At 44.6% G+C, this 21617-nt stretch overlaps 2 protein-coding genes across 9 annotated transcripts in view; one reads left to right on the top strand and one right to left on the bottom strand.

The window, feature by feature from the left end:
• The window catches only part of megf6 (multiple EGF like domains 6), a 57466-nt gene extending 55970 nt beyond the window's left edge, over nucleotides 1–1496 (top strand). The window contains exons 36-38 of the mRNA XM_053422746.1: nucleotides 493–621; nucleotides 773–901; nucleotides 1287–1496. Of these exons, the coding sequence (XP_053278721.1) occupies nucleotides 493–621; nucleotides 773–901; nucleotides 1287–1366 (338 nt within the window). The 3' untranslated portion in view covers nucleotides 1367–1496. The remainder of the gene's footprint in view (nucleotides 1–492; nucleotides 622–772; nucleotides 902–1286) is intronic.
• Nucleotides 1497–11028: 9532 nt separating this feature from the next.
• Nucleotides 11029–21617, bottom strand: part of mecom (MDS1 and EVI1 complex locus) — a 137715-nt gene continuing 127126 nt past the window's right edge. For all 8 annotated transcript variants that reach the window (XM_053423476.1, XM_053423475.1, XM_053423471.1 and 5 more), the window contains 7 exons: nucleotides 19415–19581; nucleotides 19212–19289; nucleotides 17336–17505; nucleotides 15927–16071; nucleotides 13561–13806; nucleotides 13258–13444; nucleotides 11029–13005 (listed from right to left, as the gene is read on the bottom strand). In XM_053423476.1, the coding sequence (XP_053279451.1) occupies nucleotides 12871–13005; nucleotides 13258–13444; nucleotides 13561–13806; nucleotides 15927–16071; nucleotides 17336–17505; nucleotides 19212–19289; nucleotides 19415–19581 (1128 nt within the window). In that variant the 3' untranslated portion in view covers nucleotides 11029–12870. The remainder of the gene's footprint in view (nucleotides 13006–13257; nucleotides 13445–13560; nucleotides 13807–15926; nucleotides 16072–17335; nucleotides 17506–19211; nucleotides 19290–19414; nucleotides 19582–21617) is intronic.

The following is a 21617-nucleotide window of genomic DNA, read 5'->3' on the forward strand; positions in this document are numbered from 1 at the left end:
GTGTGTGGTCTTAAATTTTCACCTCTAATTGTCCATAAGTATAGAGAAGTGATGGTTTATTATTTCTCATCACATTTTAAAGGTCTAAATGTAACTTTCTTGGAAAAAAAGACTTTTGTCCAGTTATTTAATGAATCAAAACAATGAAATCACTCAGGATTCTAGAAAAAAATCTAGTTACGGTTGGTAGTTGCCAATATTATTTGTCAAGACTACACCAGGCATTCTCTTGTTTGGGGAATTTCAACACACTTATTGCACAAACTGAAAAGTCAGAGAGCAGTAAAGAAATCTGAGAGCAGACGTTTGACCTATACAGAAGAAGTGTGAGCGCAAGACGAGCTGAGGCTGCTCAAGTGTCGCAAAGAGATCAAATTATCGTTCATTGTTGAAATGTTGGGATAATTGATCTTACACCGTACAGAGGGAAACGTATCGTACAAATACAGTAATTATCGTACCTGTTGCAACCCTGGCGATTCTCATCTTTAGGCTGTGAAGCCGGCAGCTTTGGACTGAGCTGTTCCGAGTCATGCAACTGTGCTGGCGAGGCCCCATGTGACCCAGCGACAGGACGGTGTCTCTGTCCTCCAGGAAGGACGGGAGGGAGATGTGAAAAAGGTTAGACGTCATCATAAGGGAGCACTTCTGTTAACAAGTAGATGTTAGAATTATTATAGAACTATCAGACATTTAGAAAATGCACCTTAATACATTTTAACTGTGTGACTGTTGTGTTTATTCAACCTCTCCCTCCTCTGCGCTCGCTCAGACTGCGGTGGGGATCATTTTGGCCCCGACTGCTCGCTGCCGTGCAAGTGCTCCCACAGGGCCCGCTGTGATGGGCTGACTGGCCGATGTCTGTGTCCGCTCACCTGGCTGGGCCCCACATGTAGTGAAGGTACTGCTCGGCTCCTGTTGCCATTCAAACACACACACACACACACACACACATACATGCACGCACACACACACACGCAGGGTCACAGGCTGTAAAGCTGAACCAGCTTTCGTGAAATACTATGTCATGAAGTGCGGGAGGCTGAGCCCCATCACTCTGTGTGTCACCCTGTCTCCCTCAATCGCCGCTCCTGTCTCCTGACAGTTATTTTAATCCGCACCCAGCGTGGCGCCCGGCTCAAGGCTGTCTTCGTTTCACCTCCTCAAAGCCGAGCACACGGGAGACTCCGCACCAGTTACTTCTCCTCCACAGACCCCAGAACATTTGCTTTTGATTTTCAAATAGTGCTGATGTCTTCTTGCCTCTTTTTTTCCTTGTCTTTCAGCGCTGCAGCACCAAACCTCAGGACTGCTGAACGTCTCCATGTCCCAAAGAAAGAGAAGAGCGGGCGGCAGAATCACATAACCTATAGCAGAAGGTGCAAAGTCCTGACTGGACAATCACAGACAGGACTTGGCTTGTGCGAGGCGTTTCAGGAGCCTGTCTCTGTAAAGGTGATGTTTTTTTTTGTGAACCAGCTGTCAGAATGCGGCGCTACATCATACTCGAGCCGCACCGCACTCATCACCGAGCACGCCGCTCAAGCCAATCCACCAGTGAACCTGACATGTGAAGGGCCCTCGGAGGACCAGGAACTCCACACTGACCCCAGACTGTGTAAGATTAGAGTCCAGGGTTACACAGACTCCTTAGCAATACACACTAATACCTGCATCACATCTGCTGAATGAAAGCGTTTAAGTTTCTTTCTCCAGTTTGACATTTAATGAGTTGTTAAGAGTTCAGTTTCTTTCTTCGGGCCGTTTGGACGCGACACGTGACTGAATCGGAGACTTTCTTGTAACCGGAGAGACTTTACATCCCCTACAACTCTGCTCATAAAAAAAAAAAAACGTGGTGGTTAGTATCGCGGAATGCCGAGCATATTTTAGGTGAAGATTAACAGCAGCTATAACGGATTTAGAAATATATGGGTCATGTATATACTTATTCTGAAGAGTAAAAACACCAGGATCCGCACATACAGGGACTGCAGGCATGTGAGCTCCGAAACATGTGGTCCAATGAATGTTCAAGCAGAGGATTTTGGTTTATGGTTGAAATTATCTCCATACGTATTTTAAGATGTATAAAAATGTTTGAGTAATAATTTATGTCCGATATATTTTTGTCCACAGTAGAGTTCAGTTACCTGGTTACGTATATTAAAAGTAGGCTACGACTATACCTTCTCCACAATCCTAGAATCTATAAGTGATGTTTCATTTCAAAAGTTTAACTACGCACGGAAGATATTTACTACTTTACTGAAATGTCCATTCTCAGTATATTTGTTCTGCAGTGTCCATATCACACCTGTGTATATTGGAGCATACAACAGTAATTAGCTAAGAATTCTGAGCAGGGCAATATGGCCAAAGCAATTTGAAGATAATAAATGATAAATGTTCCTTTATTATTTCTTTTAACTTTGAAGACTGATTTTTGTTCCTGACTGCAGGTTGTGATTTTAAACTTCATGAGCAGAGAATCACAAAAACGTCATAAACAGCCAAACATTTTACAAATCTGAAGTGTTATACCTCCTCCCAGATTTGCATGTCTTAAAGTCAGACTGAAAGGTGAGCACAGAGGAACTTTCTCTTTTCAGCAGATAATGACCATGGCTCTGAGCCTGCACATGATGATGTGTGCAAAAAGTGGAAGGTCAATAAGCAGAAAATGTTTGAGTAAAGGAATAGTTTAATTGAAGTAATCAATCACGTCTTTAGACTGTGAGTGAACCGGCAAACACCACATAGAGAGAACCCAGTCGAACCAGGACTCCCCTTTCCACCTTGCCACCGACAATTTGAAATGCTGATATTTGTATTTATGTAAATCTCAGGCATGAAACTATTATGTAGTTTGCGTTCATCGTGGTGACCCACAAAAAAGTGTCTGTGCTCCTTGATACAAATATTTGGATTTTTAGACACTCTTTCTGATATTTGTCAAACTGCATCATTTCCTAAAAAAAGTCTCAGTTTTGGCTTCTTAGTTTACAGATTATTCTAAAGAGATTAATTCTATCTATCTGACAGTTTTAAAATAATGGATGAAGTCTCATTTTAGCTTATTTAATTGTTTTTACACTTACCTACAGATGTCTGCAAACATATCACCAATGTACATGCAATTCCTTAATTTCTGTATATGTCATAATCCTGCATCATATACCTGCATTAGGAACACTTCATTTATTGCCATTGATTGTAGAGCTTCTCAGTGTTGTGCAGTGTGCTGGTCAAAATACACTGCTGGCAGATCCTGCATGGAGCTGCACTTGTTGCACATGTCTGCTGAATCAGCGGCTGATACCGAGTTTGGGAGTTTTGTAGAAAAGTCTGAGAGTTGATATGTGTGAACGTCTTGCTGCAGTCGTGGACATTTTTATTCACAAGATAAGATTACTTGTCCAATATCACTACTGCTATCAACAATTGTGTGTGTTTGATTTGAGGTTTTAAACTTGTACAAAGACTGTGTGCATTATATCTCAGGTCATTTATCAGAGATAAACGAATGTGCTTATTTTTCTGATGGTGTGTGGTGCTACATTGATCCGTTTTGATTGAGTTAATGAATTACGTTTTTTACTGTATTGTCCTGTTGCCTTTTTGTTTTCTTCCATGATCTTTACAAAGAGCCATGAACAAAATAAATACCAAAAAACGAAATATTTTTGTTTTTATTGTCGTTTGTCCACTGAGCTGTGACTGCAGCCTCGCGTGCTGCTGATCTGTGTGATCCTGTAGCGGGTTGAGAGGGCACAGTGATGTGCGGAGGTAGAAAGAGGGGGAGAGAGGGTCCAGCTGTCACAGAGACCTATGTGATTCTGTGTGAGTGGATGTGTGGGGGGGGGTTGTGGATACTACCAGGCATCGCTCATCAGCCCGAGAAGGGTCAAGCATTAAGGCCATCCCTCCCTGACAGTAGTCTAAAGAGGGTGGGGGAGTGTAAGAGGCACCTGAGGAACACAAGTGGTGTAAGGTGTGTGTGTGTGTGTGTGTGTGTGTTTTAGTGTGTGTGTCGTGTCAGAGGAAGAGAGAGTGCTATTCCTCAGACATTTTTCATGTGCGCTGGAGCATTTGGTCTTCCATCGGCCAGAAGCGGCCGTGGTCCGGCAGAGGCAGGCAGGTGCCTGGACCAGACATGCACCCGGTATCCAGCATCCACCGAGGTGAGTGATGGGTGAACGGGTCCGACAGCAAAAAGGATGGAGATGGAGCCCTCCACCACCATCACCACCACCGCCACCACCGCCCACTCACCGGTGTGGCTGATGGATGGGGGACCGCTCCGGCTCGCCCCGTGTTGTGACAGGCAGCAGATGTTCTCCAATAATGTTTATCGGCCGGGCCTTCATCTTCGGATGACACACACCTGTTTCCAGTCAAACAGGCCCAGAGAGGCCATTCATCCCCGGCGCTCATGGGTGGCCACTGCACTGACGGATCTGCCCTCCACACAGAGCGAAGGGTGCCACGGCAAAGAGCAGTGCCACAAAGGGTCCACAACTTTTGGGGGATTTATACACTGTTTCAGTACGTCAGGGCTCAAATATTTGGCGTAAAGGTTACTCAAAAATGTTTATTTAAACTTTTTGATGTAAACTTAAAACACTGCTGCACAGTTTTCCTATAATTGAAGTCTGAACCAAGGCTCATGTGTTGTCTACATTGTTTTTTTTTATCTGGTTAGTTTTTGATTTTATATTTTAATTTTAGACTTTTGTTGGACACATGTACATTCTCTCATCATTACCTGTATCTATACTTGACCTTGATTGGTTGGAACGGACAAATGTGTCATCAGTACAGCTGTTGCAACCCCCAACCTTGTAGTTCCTTGAACTGTGAAGTGTCATATCCTGATGGTTTTCCAAATTAAGTTCCTCTTTCTTCAAACCTTATACTGCTGGATTTGAAAGACAACAAGCTGAGTCATATCCACTTCTTTTTCTTCTTCTATCATTTTATGTTGTTTCAACGTTTCCACATTGCGATAAAACAGACCACGGTTCACTTTGATTCTGACTGAGACCACCTCTTTTGGTCGGGCTAAATTATAGCACATTGATTCAAACCGTGGTTCACTTGGGTTAATTTGGTTTGGACTAAACTGAAGAGTCAGAGGGTTCAGGCCGAACAAGGAAGGTGTGAGCGCGCCCTCAGATGCTCGAACAAACAAAACCCTCATTTATGCATCATCGGATCATTTAATTTACCTCTGAGCTTCATTTGTTTTATTACAATTGCACACAAAGAAGTTTGTGCTTAAACGTTTTTGCAGTGAAATTGTCCTACTGTTGTCCTGTCTGCACGCTGGCTTATCAGGAGTGAGTAAGAGAGAGAGAGAGAGGGGGGGGGGGGGGGGCAGGAAACTGGCGATGAAATAGCCCGTAAAAGGTAAGATCGCATCACAGGGACTTTTTTCGCTGTAATTATCCACACACCACTCTTTGCAAAGGAGATTCTATCGCTTCACCGCCGTGGCTTCACTTCACGTCCCGGAGATAATTTCGGCCCCTCTGTGTTGAACCAGATCTCCCAGAAGGCCGCAGCGTTTTGAACTCGAGCTGACAAAGCTGTCGGCTCAGATAAAGGAGCGAGCGGGGAAATCATTTCAACCCGTCCTGCACCATTTGTTTGGCTGTTGCCTGGAAAAATAAATGTTGAATGTCGAGGCTGCAAAAAAAAAAAGAAGATTTGTATCGTTGAACTCTCCCACACTCGGCAATCGGAAGGTATCTTTGGTTTTAGACGCGTCAGCTTCTTTTGAATAAGTTGCATGTGTCTTTGAGCAGATTTACATCTTGCAACTTTTTCTATAAAGTAAAGTAAAATTTTCGTGTTGATTCAAATTGTGTTTATCAAAATCTAAATGTGAAGTAGTAGGTAGGTGCACGTTGCTGTTTCCACCACTGGATGGCGCTCATCATGGAAAACAGAATGAAACTGTGAGGATCCAGTGGGATAATTACACAGGCTTATGTTAAAGGTACATAGATTTCCCACTGTCTGATAATGAGACCTATATTTATAGGTTACAGTGTCACAACCTGACACTGCCTCACCCGCCCCCTCCAACATGGAGCTAAAGGCCTGATTAGCTGCTTTCTGATCTATACTCCATGAGCAAAGAATGAGAGGACTTCAAATGTTTCTGCCACCACGCCTGTCCTGATTAGACTCGTCATATTAAAACCATGTGTACGGCTGCTCGGCTCTGTCCCGGTCTGTTCCCTGGGACTGAGACTGGAGTGTCCATCAATAACTCTAATGAGCTGTAGCCTGCAGGGGGAAAAGCAAACAGTTTAATGAGACCGCAAAAACCTTTAGCTCTGGTGCTTTCTAGGAGAGAAGGCAGGCGTGGAGGAAAGACAAGAGGAAGAAGAAAGAGAAGCGGAAGAGAGAGTCGGAATGGCTTTCATGCGCACACACACACACACACACACACACACACACACACACACACACACACACACACACACACACACACACACACACACACACACACACACACACACACACACACACACACACACACACACACACACACACACACACACACACACACACACACACACACACACACCTCCATGACTTCAGAGGACATTACATCGAATTACATTGATTTCCTGGAGTCAACCCTAACCCTAAACCTGACCCTAACCTCAAAAAATGTCTTCCCCTTAAATTTTAGTGATTCACATTATAATTTTATATATATATACACATATATATATAAATAAAACTGTGACTTACAAATGTTTGTATTTACATTCCTCAATTTAATTTGACTCTATTGACTCTGGAAAGAGATCATAGAGGTCTGGAGCAATTATAATAAGCACTGACCCATACCGCTGTCTTAATAAACCGACTATGGCCTGAATCAGGAACATTTAAAGTTCACATTCAGTCCACTGTGCCCAGGCGCCTCAGATCACTCATTTTGGGTGCCACGGCTGGATGCAACCCTAACCCTAACCCTAACCTAAACCCAACCCAACTCAACCTTAAACCATGTCTTCCCCTTCACATTTCTTTGATTTACATTATGAAAATTTGCTTTTTTGTCCCCATAAAAATGACAAATCCCCACAATGTGAGTTATATACATGAGTAATACCTTGGCCATCCATTATTAGGACTTATTATTAGTGCATCGACTGCCATTGTAGACAGCCAAGGCTTTGGTCCCTATGAGGTCTCCTGGTCCTGACAATTTCAATGATTGTTATGGTAATAGAAATGAGGGTGCACACACACACACAGACGCAGACAGAGGAGGTGCTTCCATTATTGTAAACACAACAAAAACTTGATGTTATGATTTGTGGAATATCCCCACCCAAACACACACTCGCACACACAGAGCAACACACTTCCCACTTGAGCCAGCTGTTTGCAAGTACCCCTCCATACCACCCCCCTCCACCTCCCCCTCCCTCCTCGAAAGCCATACACTCCCACACCCATCCATGCCTCCCTCTCCCAAAATGTTTCCCCTGGCGTCTGAGTCAGCACGGGTGCCAAGTCAATCTGCGTGAGAGCTGCCAGCTGTGATAGCTCCCCCCTCTCCGGGGGCTTGATGTATGTTCGAGCGAGGGGAGCGGGGCAGCTACATGCCACACAGGGCCGGCTGCGTGGACGGGTGGCAGAGGAAAGGAAGGGAGGGTAGTGGTGAGGACAGAGAGAAGGAGGGGAGGAAAGAAAGGAAAAAAAGAAAAAACGGACAGTGGCTGAACAGGAGCTGTAATGAGGCCTGATGGATTCTGAGGCTGTGCCAGCTGCACCATTAGCTGAGTGGCTCCATGGCCCACCGAGTGCTGCCCACGGTGTGCCCACCCGACCACGTACACACACACACACACACACACAGTGGGGACACGGCAGCTTGGGAATCCAGCACCTCCTCACACACGAGGTCCTGCCAGCCACACTTCAATACACACTGAGGCCCTTTATGAGACGCTGTGGGTTAATGACGGCAATAACTCGTCCCAACGTGTTGATTAAGTGTGAGAGGATACATGGGTGACATTGGCATGCGCTAATCAACGCTGATCAAACCGACGCATGCACAGCAGTAAAAGCGCTAAGCTGCCAAACTCACTCGGGTGCCCTCCCCGCACCCCTTCACTGCCCACACACAATGGCATTATACACACTGATGTCTATTCATAATATTTGGGTGTTCTTTCCAGAGCCGGTGCCTTTGGACTTTTTGTCCGGGGGGAAGTTCTTTATGTAGGTGATGTAATTACATGGGCAATTTGAACTGCAGTGGGGGTGCAGTGGTCGGCGAGGGGTAGTGGCAAAGGCCCCCGCCGCTAAGTTGGTTCCCAGATGCAGTCGAGGTATAATCCCTGTTTGTTAAAAGCTTGTTGAACTGTTGAATTTTTTGACCGTTTTATTATAACTGCACAATGATGCAACATTTTTCTCTGGATAATCGCTCTGAACCAACGCGAGGTGATTAAAATGTTCTCGTTATTTCTTCCAGTTGCAGATAATTTAACTTACAGTTGAACCATGGTTACTTTTGTGCTCTCTCACGCGATACCTGGCTTACTTAAAAATGAATATCAGAAAGGCATACATTAATTCAATATCATGAAACAGGGATATTCACTAGAAATACCCAATAAATCTATAATCAATAATTTGACAATAACAATGAATCATTTGTGGGATTGAAGGTACATGTGCAACCAAGAATGTGCATAATAGATAATAATTAAAAACTGCAAACTATAACTGACTGGACTCCTGCAGGTCAGGAGGAATGATCGAACAATAGATGCGTCATCAGTACTTATGAAGGAGAGGTCATATTGTGTTGCACTGGAAAATCTTACTTACATGATGGGGGGAAGGGGAGGAGTGTTTTCAAATGTGTGGAAACTTTTATTAGATTCACTTTAAAACAGCAATGTGTTGCAAAATTGTTTCCAAACTGCTATATTTTTCTGTTTATTAATTTTTTAATTGTTATTTTCTCATCTTTGTGATTTTTTGTTTTTCAGTTATTCTTTTAGTTTATCGTATCTTTTTATTTTGAATATTATCTTATTAAATTTTTGACTTTTATTTTGTTTGTCCGGTGAGTGATGATAATGTCATGATCCTTCTCTGTTGATTGAAACAATCCTGTTGTCCATTTATATGAATGACATCAAAAATCTAAAAGAAAATATAGGTTAAAGAAATTATCAAATGACTGTGTGCATTATGAGATGAAAAACAAAAGAAAAGGTAATTTGCACACAACTCAGCTAGTTTTCTAGTCTTTCAAGTCATTTTTTGTGGCTTTCAAGGTTTCGCCTGAGAGGAGCCAGGCACCACAGTTTGGTTGATGAACTATAGTTTAATGCAAATAGAACTAAACCAAACAAACAATCAATACAAAAAAACAACAGATAAATTCCTAAAATAAAATAAAACTGAAACATGGGGAAATGAATGAGTCAACAGACGAACTGACAAAGACAAAGGAAACACAGAGACTATATACACAAGGGATGATTGAACGCAGGTGAAACGTATAAGACAGGTGCAGGCGATCTCAAGGGCAGGAAACAGGACAAAGACAGGAAGTTAAGCAAAAGAGACATATGAGGAATGAAGTTTCAAAATAAAACAGGAATCAGAGAACTCAGAGTGTAAACCACCCAATTCCAAACAAAAGCAAAACAAGGTCCACGATCTTAAAATGTTGTTCACAAGAATTCATCGGGCAGATTCATGACAGCGGCCTTCAAATGTAATGTCTTGGTTCCCTCTCACTGCTCTCACAGAGTCATTTTTGGCCGTAGCAGGCAGCTGGTTTTAGCAGTAAAGCATAGACAACACACTGTCAATAGCTGCTCAACAACAAACTACACACAAACTGTATTTGGCAACATTTGGCTAAAAGAGAGTCAGGTATTTCCAACAGGAGATAATGGTGACCAAAATCAAAGTTACTTAAGAGAGTGATGTCCATTTTGCCAAATCATATACGGAAGAAGAGAAATTCACACAAATATTGTTCCGAATATGTTGGACTTGTAAATATGCATGCTCACCATATGCATGTCCAGAAACTGTAATGAGCAGATATTAAAAAAGATTGTTACAAATCTTAAAGAACGGATGTGGCTGCTGCACAAATTCACATAATCATAAAGGCTTGAATTAGTCCAAAATAATACAGGTGGCAAAACTCATACAAAGGGCCATTATCACTGCCACTCTATTATGGTCCTGGCCTGCGCCAACGCTACCATCACTGCATCTGACCTCATCAAAGCTGGACGACCCACGCTGACCTCATCAGCACTGCGTGACCCCCTGTGACCTCATCAAAGCTGGACGCCCCACGGAGCCCCGAGGGCCGACAACAGGCCCTAAGAAAACACCCCATCCATTAGGGTGCCAAGAGCACTGTAAATGTGGAGTGTCAGCGCCAGCCATCTTCACTGTCATGCCCAATTCTGCAACCCCCCACTTGCCGGACAATGGAGTCGCTGAACCTCCAACCCTCGCAGCCACAATGTCCGCCCACGTCGGCTGGCAGCATGTGACAGAGGGGGGCGCCGGACGGGGAGGCCTGCTGCAGGATGGGACTCTTATTGAGCGTTTGAGCGATGAGCCAGGTCATCACATCTACCCACCTCATCCATCATGCCCCACAAACGGACACAAATAAAGAGGACACATTCCTGCCTCCGCTCCCACTACCACATTCAGGCGCTCTGCAGCCTTTTCTATGCTCCCCTCGCTCTATGTGAGCCAAAGCCCCGAGGAAAAAAGGAGCGGAGCAGAGTTCAAGCTCTGCCTCACTCTCGGAGGCCATGAGAGCGCCAGAAAAAAAGCACCAGGTGGTTTTCTGACTCATGTCTCTCGGTATAAATCTCTGTTCGGGCCCAAGTGATGGGCAGCCAGAAGGCCTGTGTGGAGGGTGAGGGTGTGAGCATAAAGGGAGACAAAGAAGTGAGTAAAAAGACGTTTAATGAGAAACAACGGAAAGACATGTCAGTCCACATTGTAGTCCTTTATTTCTTAGTTGTTCCTCCCACAGTATTGAATTGAAATGCATAACAGTTACATTGTAGAAAGCATTAAAACAAAGTACCTCAACTTGCTTGATTACTTTTTAAAATCGATTATAAACAAAACAACGACAAAAACAAACGAACAAACAAAAAAAACTGGTCCCTCAAAACGGGAGAATAAATGAAAAGTAATCTGTTATTTATCATAAGTTTGGCACAAGGGATTAACATGAACCGAACGTCACACAAGCTTGCAGACAACCGTAGAAAATGTCAGATACAGATCTTACCAAGACCAATCATGCGCTTATGAAGAAATTATACCTGGCTTCATTTTTTTTTTTATTATTCATTCTTTATGTTTTTTTCCATTTTTTACAACTGAATCATTAAATTGTCATAGAATAAAAAAAAACCTAAGTAATATCTATTCATCGACCGGTTTCATTAGAAGAATAAGGAGTGAATCGTATGTTTAATACTATCCGGCACTCGAATGTAATCTACAAACCCCTTGGAACTCTGGGATAGCCCGGCGAGGAAAGGTCCTCGTCACCTGTGGGCTAAGAGCAGTGCTATTCAGTAAACAAACTACAGTTTGCCAAGAAATAAATACAATTCTCAACATACAACAGCAAATAACAACAACGACACCCAAAATAAACACAAGGAAAATAACAGAAACCCCAAAACAGAACAAAAATCATGATTGTCTAAAAATGAAAGACACACAAGCATGGAGTAGCTAACGACTAGCATTCAGGCTATTTAGTGGTATTGTTGACTGACTAGGATGGATTCAAGGGATTTTTTTTTTTTCAAAATAAAACAGACATATGCCCTTTTACAGAACAACAATTAACTTCAGCACTGGCTACTTATCTCAGTAAAAAAAAGGTGTTTTCTTCTCTTCCACTAAAAAGACAATCTATTTAAATCCTTTCACAGATAGCGCAGGTGGGCGGGATGGAGTGCAGTGGAGACCAGTTGGTAGACACAGTGCTGTGATTGTACGGACACACGCAGCCATGGAGACGCAGACGGGAAACTGGCCTGATTTCAGTTTGACAATTACTTTTTTTTTCATCTCTTCAGTGATGTCGAAGCGATGCTAGCGCTGTCCTTACATGGAGCGGGTCCCATCTGCACTGAGGTCGCTGTAATCGCAACCTGTGATTCTTAACATCAAGTACATGGATCTATGGGAAACGACTGTGGGTGTCTCGGGTTTAGAGGGATTTCTTGTGAGATATATTTTATTCAGATTAGAGGGGTCCTATTCTTTTACGCACAGTGTAGCTGGGGCCGTCCGTCTTAGAGACACAACCGCCCCAGCCTCTCAGCGTGAAATGTTCTCCTCGCTCTGTATGTGCTGGCCAATGCAATGGAGTCTAAGCAATGATACATCAGCACATCCATCTTCCATGTCCACCAGCTGCCTTTGCTGTGCAAAACATAGAAATTCAGCAGAATAAATACAGCTATTATTATTTTAGCATTATTATTTTCACCACATCCAGTTTGGTGTCAATGCAAGAAATCAATTTTTAAGGTCTCAGGGGGACAATTTTTTTTGCTCTCTATCTGTTGGAGGTCTTTCTTGGGCCGGGGCGGGGGGGCTGGGCTCTGCACATACAGTAACCCTGCGTCTTGTGAGGCGCTCCGCTCAGCAGTCAGATGGGCTGTGGTTCTGCTCAGCAGTCACTCTGTGGATGATCATGGGGGCCCCCCCGCAGATAGCCCCACTGTAATGGGCTCCCAGAGCCATTGGTCAGGTTTTGAGGGGTCGAAAGGTGAAAGGGAAAAGCGCAGAGGGGTGTCATCATACGTGGCTGAGGGACTGGATGGCGCTGGACTCGGCAGCGGCCCGTGCCAGACTGTGCCACATGGTGGCGGGGGTGTGGGTGGCTGGGTGGAGAGAGTCCTTTTCAGCCAGGGACAGCATCATGGCGTATGCCTGAGAGAGAGGGTGACAGGGATTACATTTAATTATCATGTCATCATGTTAATTCAAATTTGTATGTATACTGTGGAGGTGAACCATGGATACACTGTATATAAGCTCTGTGCACGATGGTGATGTTTGTATCTGGGATATTTTGGCTTCATTTTTGGATACTGGGAGGAAGTGGACACCTGTCATCCATCTTTGTTTACAGCCTGTGGTGTAAACATGAACATGAACATGAACTGTCAGTCTCTCTCTTACCTGAGACTTAGATTTTCTAAAGAGTGGCTGTTTGACGGCCTCGGTCAGAGAAGGAGAGCCGAATGACTCATCGTCCTCATCTGCGTCACCATCGCTCACTTCACTCTCCTCCAGCTTGCGCATGTCTGAAAAGTGGCGAATGTGATCCAGGGCCGAGTAGCTGCTCTGCTCCTCCTCATCCTCATACCTGGTGGGCAAGCAGAAAACTCAAATGAAACATTTTCAAGATGCTTTTTGACAGCACATCATCATTCATGTTTTACAACATGATGTTCTAATCATGTGCCTCTGTGTGAAACTCACCCCCTGGGAGAGGTTTTGCAGTTGAGGTTCAAGTCATTGGGCCCAGTGAAGTCCATTTCCTCTTGTGTGACATCATCACTGAGGTTGCTCGGGAGCACCTCCCCTTCCGGTTTCCCAGAGGCGTTGCTCGGCTCGTCTCCTTCATCTTCATCAGCACCGAGCTCCTCTGCTTCCTCGTCTTCCAGGTCACGTGACCCATGGCTGGCCATCAGTGGCTTCTCCTCTTCAAATTGGCCGCCATTCAACCTGCGGACCAGAGACCTTGATTAGATCAATACAGATTGATTTAATTTTAATTTTTTTAAATTACAGTGGAATCTCCATTAATAACTACAACTGCTACATTTTTATAAATACTCTATGTTTAGGAAAACAGAAACATTTTTGGGAACTAATGGGTTGTCTCTATAAGACCAGCAGAAGGAGGTGAATCTGAAGCGAGACATGGCAGCTGGGATAGAGCAGAGCCCGAATCCCGTTTGTCATCGAGGCTCGGGGGCCCCTTCGGCCACGGCAGCACCGGGCTGATCGTTGCAGTACTTAACTGGAGTGCTCTGCCCCTCTCCCTGTTTATTTTCTCTGCTATCTCGTGTTCATCTAATAGGCAAAATATTTAGCTGACAGCCCCATTTGGTGAGAGAGTTATGAGAGCGATGCCAACCAGGCCCATTCCTCTTTCCCCGTGGAGGGAGCGAGGGCCAGCTATCCAAACTGCCGGAGTCTTAATCTGTCCCTCTGTCTCAGCACCACAGGAAACCACCATTTGGTAAATCATCTGGAACCACATTAAGACTGATTCACTAATTACACTCTGGGACGTCTTTCGTCATCTCCCAAAAATGCCATTTCTCTCACAAAGGGTTCGGGGATGAGAACCGAGAGCTGGACGAGGAGAAGTAGACAGATAGAAAAAAAAGTACATCACCACATAATTACAGGGTGCTTATAAACAGGATACCTGCACTGGGTTTGAAAGGGATGCATTTGAGTGACTTTTGAACGGGGGAGTTTTTGGATCTTTTCGCCTTTATTGGCAGCTGATGACATTGTGCTTTCGACAGAGGCCCCCCCCCCCCCTACAGACGGTACTCGTGCTGTGTCGAGCTCGCGGCGCTGAGAAGAGGGACCAGGCTCTACTAGAGCGAGAGTGAGAGAGAGCTCTGTGATTAAGAAAACAGATTCGCTAATTACGCTTTCAAACGTGGTAATTTGCTGAGGATAAAGTATCTATCAGAAGCAGTCAGGAGAGAAGCACTTTGAAAGGAAACACGGGCCGACCCTGTGACCCCACCCCCTCTACCCTCTTCCTGTAGGCAGACATGTTGGTTCCAGATGTGCGGCACCCCCCTCCCTCCCCTCCTCCGTCCTCCTGGCCCTCCCCCTGGCCCTCTGACACTCTTCCCGCCCCGGCCCTGCTCTCACAGGCCTCCTGCACAATCGCACACACTGCGACTGTGAGATCCGTATCTGGCCTCGCAATCTGCCCCTGTGATCACACCGACGCGAGGCACGTGAAAACAAACTCTCCGAGACCTGAGCGGACCTCTCAGCCGCTATCCGCCCCCCGATCGCGGCTCCAAGAATTCATTTGCATATCGCTGCAGGCAGAGTTGCGTGCGCGCAGATATCTGTTCGTACGTGTGGCCAAACAGGCAATTGATATAAAGAGCTCCTGCACGTTTCCAAAACCGGTGATTATGTTAAATGTCATCGCAGATGATTGCTCTCCACTCCAGACCCCTGAACATGATGTGATTATGAACGATAGCTGGCTGGGTGGTATAAAAAACGCACGTCTAAAATGGGCTGATAGCATCTGACCCATTATTCATTCTTATTCAAGCCTTTGGAGTCCAACAGCGGTAATGAAGCCACAATTACTGCTGGAGTTCAGTATGCACTAACGTAGGTCAGACTATCAGGCTCTGCACAGTTTCAGAGAAATAAAAGTTATGGTGTATCTGGTTCCATTTGCACCGGCTGTGAAGAGTAGTGAGGTGCTTATAGAGGCAATGATATTAGGGACAGGGGCGGATCTAGCATTTTTGTAATTCAAGGGTGATAAATTGGCCCCAATTTACACAGAGGGGGAAATTATGTCCAACATCTATGCACCAATCCCGATTCAGTAAGGTGCACATTTACGTAATTGCTTGTTTACTGTGCCACACATCATCGAACATGAAATTTCATTAAAAAGTTCATTAAAAAAAAAAAAAAAAGGCCGGACAAGGGCACTTCAAGGGCCAATCTGATTTCAACTGGGGCCTGTGACCCCCCTGACCCTGCCCCTGGATCAACCCCTGGTTCACTAATATTGATCTATAATCATCTTCGTCGTCCTCAGAAACAAAAAATGTGCTCACCCTTCCTCTGAGGGGTCCGGGGACGTCTGGTTCTGCCCAGTGTTGCTGATAAAATTTCTTATTTCGTTGAAATACGAGTCTTCTTTGTCGTCCAGTATGGCGCCGCTGCCGTCCAGTTCAGACCGAGGAGACGACATCGCAGTGCCTGCAGGAAGAAACACTGTGTTACAGTTTCATCTCTAAAGGTGTGTTTGGATATTCAATTTCGCTGCAGTAAAACATTTCTAAATGCTTCGGTCATGGTCTCAAATTAAACTATTAGGTTAAACAATTTTCTTAGTCTGTTTATTAAATGGAAAACACGCTCTCTTCACACTGTGTGCTGGTGCATTGTCTGCCTCTGCTGTTTACAACACTTTAATGAAGTGATAGAAATGTTCAAATCCAATTTCTTCCCACTGATGTAATGCTGGAGCCATGACATCAGTGGGAATAACCGAGCCATGAATCAAGTTAAACACATTTCCTCTGATTTCTCTTGTCTTTGGAGACTTTGAGATCTTTGACAACAACAATTTAAAGGGTTTTAGATTTGGCCACACAAAATGCATTCGTAATGAAGGACCTGCCAAAGTGTTGTAAGTTCAAGAGGCTACGCTGCTATTATTTTAACTGTGGGAAGAAAGCGTCTCCTGCTTATACTCTCAGTCTGTTGTCCTGTAAGTCTCTTCAGACTCTATCTACACTCAGATCTGCTGCTGCACTGTTGGCGTCAGCGAGTGGCCAAGTGTCACCGCTCATTCTGCTGATTCAGAGTCGGGCTGATGCCACTTATCAATCCCTTGAGCTCAGCTGCTCATTCAAAAAAAAAAAATCCTGCAGTTGCATGACATATTTGAATTATTATTTATTTTGCCTCTAATGGTGATCTAAAGTTGATTATGATTTATATTAATCAGCCAGAGTGTTTGTAATCTCAAAAAGTAGAAAAACAGCTCTTGTTTCTCTGATAAAATATGATAAAGGACTTTGTGATGATGGAATATTTTACTCATTTAATCTGGGATTGCCTATAAAAATTGGATTCTAGAAAAAAAAAAAAAAAAAAAATCAAACATTTTGGGGTATCAATTTTAATTGATTAGTTAAAAGATGGACACCAGTAGCAGCAGCAACTACAGAGCACCGAGCTCCTCTAATTATGTTTATTTTGTATCTTATTTTATACAAGTATCTTTTATTTCCCTTTATTTCCCTGTATCATAATTGTAAGTTAACCTATTTGGTAAAGTTGACTGTTATCAACGGTTGATTATGATTGTACTAGGATTATGCATATATCTCCATCTGTCTTGTGTGTGGAATAAAGACAAACTTCGAAGAGCAAACTTAAACGGCAGAGAAAACTTGAAAATTGATCATCTAATATTCTATCCTATTCTATTATATACAAAGGTTTTTCTTCTCACCTGACAGGTTGCCGTTCTCGTGCTTCTTGAGGTGACGGTCCAGGTTGGTCTGCTGGCCGAAGCAGCGGTCACACAGGTGGCACTTGAAGGGCTTCTCCTTGTTGTGGATGTTGCGGATGTGACGCTGCAGGTTGGAGGAGATGCTGAAGGAGCGGTCACAGTATTTACACCTGCAGGACAAAATGGACACAATTCACTCAAACAACCAACAAATGACCGAAAACTGAAAAAGGTACACAGGCGACAACAGGGAAAGTACAGCTGTGCTACCCAATGAACCAGGAAACGCTGGTTTTTTCTGTGGGAAACATAATGAGATACATTATGTAGGACACACACACACACACACACACACACACACACACACACACACACACACACACACACACACACACACACACACACACACACACACACAGACAGTCCCAGCAGTCCCACAGCCCCCGACATGATGGAGGAGCTTGTTTAAGGTGAAACAGCTCCGTCTCTTATCTCCAGCCAGCGCAATAAAATTGCATTCTTCTCTCACAAAATAAGCATGCAACAGATTTGGTCCTAACCCTCCAAAATTAGAGCCCCTTGCCAAGTTTCTTCATGCAAAATTATACGAGAAGATTACATCTTTTCTTCTTGTGGAATTAGCTCGCTCGATTGGCTGTCCCTCAGGAACCCCCCGGTTATCTCCCCCAAAAAAATTGGAATTACAATAAACAGCGGTGATCTTTAATGGCGTGCCAGCGTGCCGAGTGCAGGCTATCAGGCTGGGGCAGCAGAGGCCTGCGTCTGCGTTTCTCTCTCCCCTGTGGTCAGCAGGCCTCCTCCGAGCTCTGGGCCAACATTCCTCCACCTTAGTAACTACAAAGCCGAGCAGCGCTGGCCGGGGCTTACTCATTATCCGAATGTAGTAAATGTGCTAGATTAATTTTTACATGTACACTGAAGTGCTGCTGCATTGTTCCTTCTGCCTCGGCAGCACCTGAGAAACTCTGCAGCGTCGGAGGGGGAAGACAGCCAACTTTCCTTGACAAAAAAATATTTAAAATTATTATGATTACTGTTATTATTAGTGAATTCTGAAGAGCTTAAGCTTGTGATCTTTTTTATTTGGACTGAAAGCCTCACTTTGAGCAGGAAATAGCCGGTGGGCTCGCAGATGAGCCTGGCCTCTTACACGCAAGAGAAATGACCTAAGCTGCCGGGCCTGGACGTTTGCCCACGCTCCATCATCTCCCCAATTTTTCTCCTCACTTCCTCACTTCCCCTCTCATCTGCCCAGCTTCCACCCCCCCTCCCCCTCCTCCCTTCGTCCTGTCATCCAGACAACGGACACAATCTTTCATCAGGAAAATTATTTGGTGGTGGGATAATTATTCCAAGCTTTCTACGGCATAAAGAGAACGCTATTAAACTCCTCTCTGACTGTAGACAAGTGTTCTCTGGGAAAACCTCAATGTGTCTCTCTGTCTGCTCGAGAGTTTGTTTTGTAAAAAGAAAAAGAGTTTGTTTTGTAAAAAGCGCCTTTTGCTGCATTCGCTTCATATTTGTGGGGAGAGAGAAGCGGTTCTTCATGGAGGGAGTCATTGTGCTATTGTGCGAATCTGATACTTGACTATATGATAATGAGCCTATATCGTATTGTGTTGTGTTTTTCATTTCCTTAAGTGAGGAGCATGAGAGAAGAATGATACTCAACTGACATGTTTACGTTGGACTGTCTACTTCCTTCTAACAGCTCAGTGACACCAGAACCAAAACTGAACACCAACACACCAATTCAACATTGCTCCAAGTGTGTGAGTGTGTATGTGTGTGTGTGTGTGTGTGTGTGTGTGTGTGTGTGTGTGTGTGTGTGTTGTGTGTGAAATAATGATCTTACCTATATGGTTGCTCTCCGGTGTGAGTCCTGAGGTGGCGGGTCAGGTTGGCAGAGCGCGGGAATATTTTCCCACAATATCTAAAAAAAAAATACGATTTATAAGTAGGGTTTACCTGTGTTTCTATAGTGATATAAAAACTATATTATCAACAACAATATTTTTTTATTTTTACTAAATATACCAAATCATTTGCTGTAGTTACCTGCAGGTGTAGCGCTCCTTGCCCTTGCGCAGCAGCGTCTCTGGGAGTGCAGAGGGCGGGGCTCTGAAATCAAACATGGAGGGGACGGAGCGCAGCAGGTCACCAGACTCCGGCTTCAACGAGCCAAACGTCTCCAGCTTCTCCGCCATGTTCTCGATGGCCGACATCTGAGGGGACAACAGGAGAGGGGGGACGGAGTGACGGGTTAGTGCTGTGTGCTAAAAACACACTCGGAGCTCAAGGCAAAGTCCGTCATGCAAAGCAAAGCAAAGAGGCTGATGTTTGAATAGAGTTTTATCATTAACATGCATTTATGTTGGAGGATATCAATGTGAACTTGCTATGGTTTCTGGTTGCAGGAGGCAGTGAAATGTAATTCAGGCAAAAAATATCATTAGAGATGGATGTTTCAAACACTATAAAGATTACAACATCCATAAATTCTACATTTGCTGCTGTGGATATCTTATCATTTGATTCTGATTGACTGTCAAATCGAAGATATTGTTAAAACCTTTGATGCAGATTTTATTATGAAAGAGGAGCCATGTTTCCAGGCACGCTACCAGGTGGAATGAAGTGAAATCGGTGACTTTCATCAATGATTCATCCATCACAAGGTCGAGTCCCTGGTGTACGTGAGCATGACACTGATTCATAACTTTGATATAAAACAAAAAAAAACCACAGCTGTTCTCTAGAAAGCAGGTGTAAAACTTTTTTCGTGTGCGTCCTCCAACTCTTGTCTCTAATGTATACACGTACAGTGGGCCCATAAACACACACGGACACACACATATAGGATTAAGGACCGCAGCCAATCTACTAATGAAGCTGAACGCTTGCTTTCATCACGATACTCTCTGAGGAGATATGTATACTTGTCAGTCGGCCTGTGCACGTATGTGTGTGTGTGTGCGTATGAATGAGAAAGTATGTGCCGCATGGTGGTCGCTGATTAATTACCATCGATGTATGTGAAAGAGAAAATATATGTGTGAAAGAAAAGAATGTATTCGTAATGCATGTGTGTGTAGTGTGTGCAGGCACGGGAATTTTGTGTGTGCTTGTACGTGCTTAGTGTGTATCTGTGTGTGTGTTGTCAGATACATGTCTGTGTGTGTGTGTGTGTGTGTGTGTATGCGTGTGTGTGTGTGTGTGTGTGTGTGTGTGTGGGATAGAGGAGTGATTCATGTCCACTGCTGGGCTGTAAACCATTCTGTGCACAATGTGGGCAGACAGCACATTCGTCAATATGAAAGATGTTGACATTACTGATCAAGGGCCAGACATGGGTAATAATGATATCGCTGTGCTGAGAGGGGCGGGATGGGGGAGGAGCGGGGGGCTGGAGGGGTGGGTGAAGGGAGAACTGGATGGAGGGGCGGGGGTGGGGGGGGTCCCAGTAGGCCGCGGGGCCTGTCAGCCCATCTCACACACACACACACACACACACACACACACACACACACATTCACCCCCTTCGTTTTCTTAAGGGGCCACACAAATTTGCATTATTTTGCGTGTATTGAATTTTCAGCCTGTTTCTTATTCTTATTTCAATAAGGCAGCAAATCAATGGTGATTCGGGTCCTCCACCAGAGCCCTGCTCCGACGCTGACATTCCATCTCCTGCTTTCACCCCCTGTCACTCCCAGGCTGCGCGCCAAGACGGAGCGCACCGAGGGGAAAAGCACCGAGGGGAGGAAGAGAATCAGAGAAGAAGAGTGATGAAGGACTAGACGATAGGGGAGTGAAAGAAAGAAAGAAAGAGAGAGAGAGAGTGAAAGAAAGAAAGAAAGAGAGAGAGAGAGAGAGAGAGAGAGAGAGAGAGAGAGAGAGAGAGAGAGAGAGAGAAAGAAAGAAAGAAAGAGGAGAGTCTGGGGAGAGGAGAGGAGGGCTGATGGATGGCGGCGGGGCCTGGCGTTGGGAGTGGCTGATTAGGAGTGACGGCCGAGTGTAAAGTTCCTGCCGCAGCCGTCGACGTTCCCACTGAGGGAGGATGTGGAGTGTCAGGTCCGTTTGATTATGAATATGCCAATGCTGCACGCCATGAATCAAAGGCGAGAGGAGGGAGAACAGAGTGAGGGGGAGAGAGAGAGAGAGAGAGAGAGAGAGAGAGAGAGAGAGAGAGAGAGAGAGAGAGAGACGGAGGGGATTGGATTGAAAGATAGGCGAGGGGCTTGCAGGGAGAGAGGGAGGT

This window comes from Pleuronectes platessa, chromosome 5 (genome assembly GCF_947347685.1).
Source record: "Pleuronectes platessa chromosome 5, fPlePla1.1, whole genome shotgun sequence".
In the NCBI taxonomy this organism is placed as follows: domain Eukaryota; kingdom Metazoa; phylum Chordata; class Actinopteri; order Pleuronectiformes; family Pleuronectidae; genus Pleuronectes; species Pleuronectes platessa.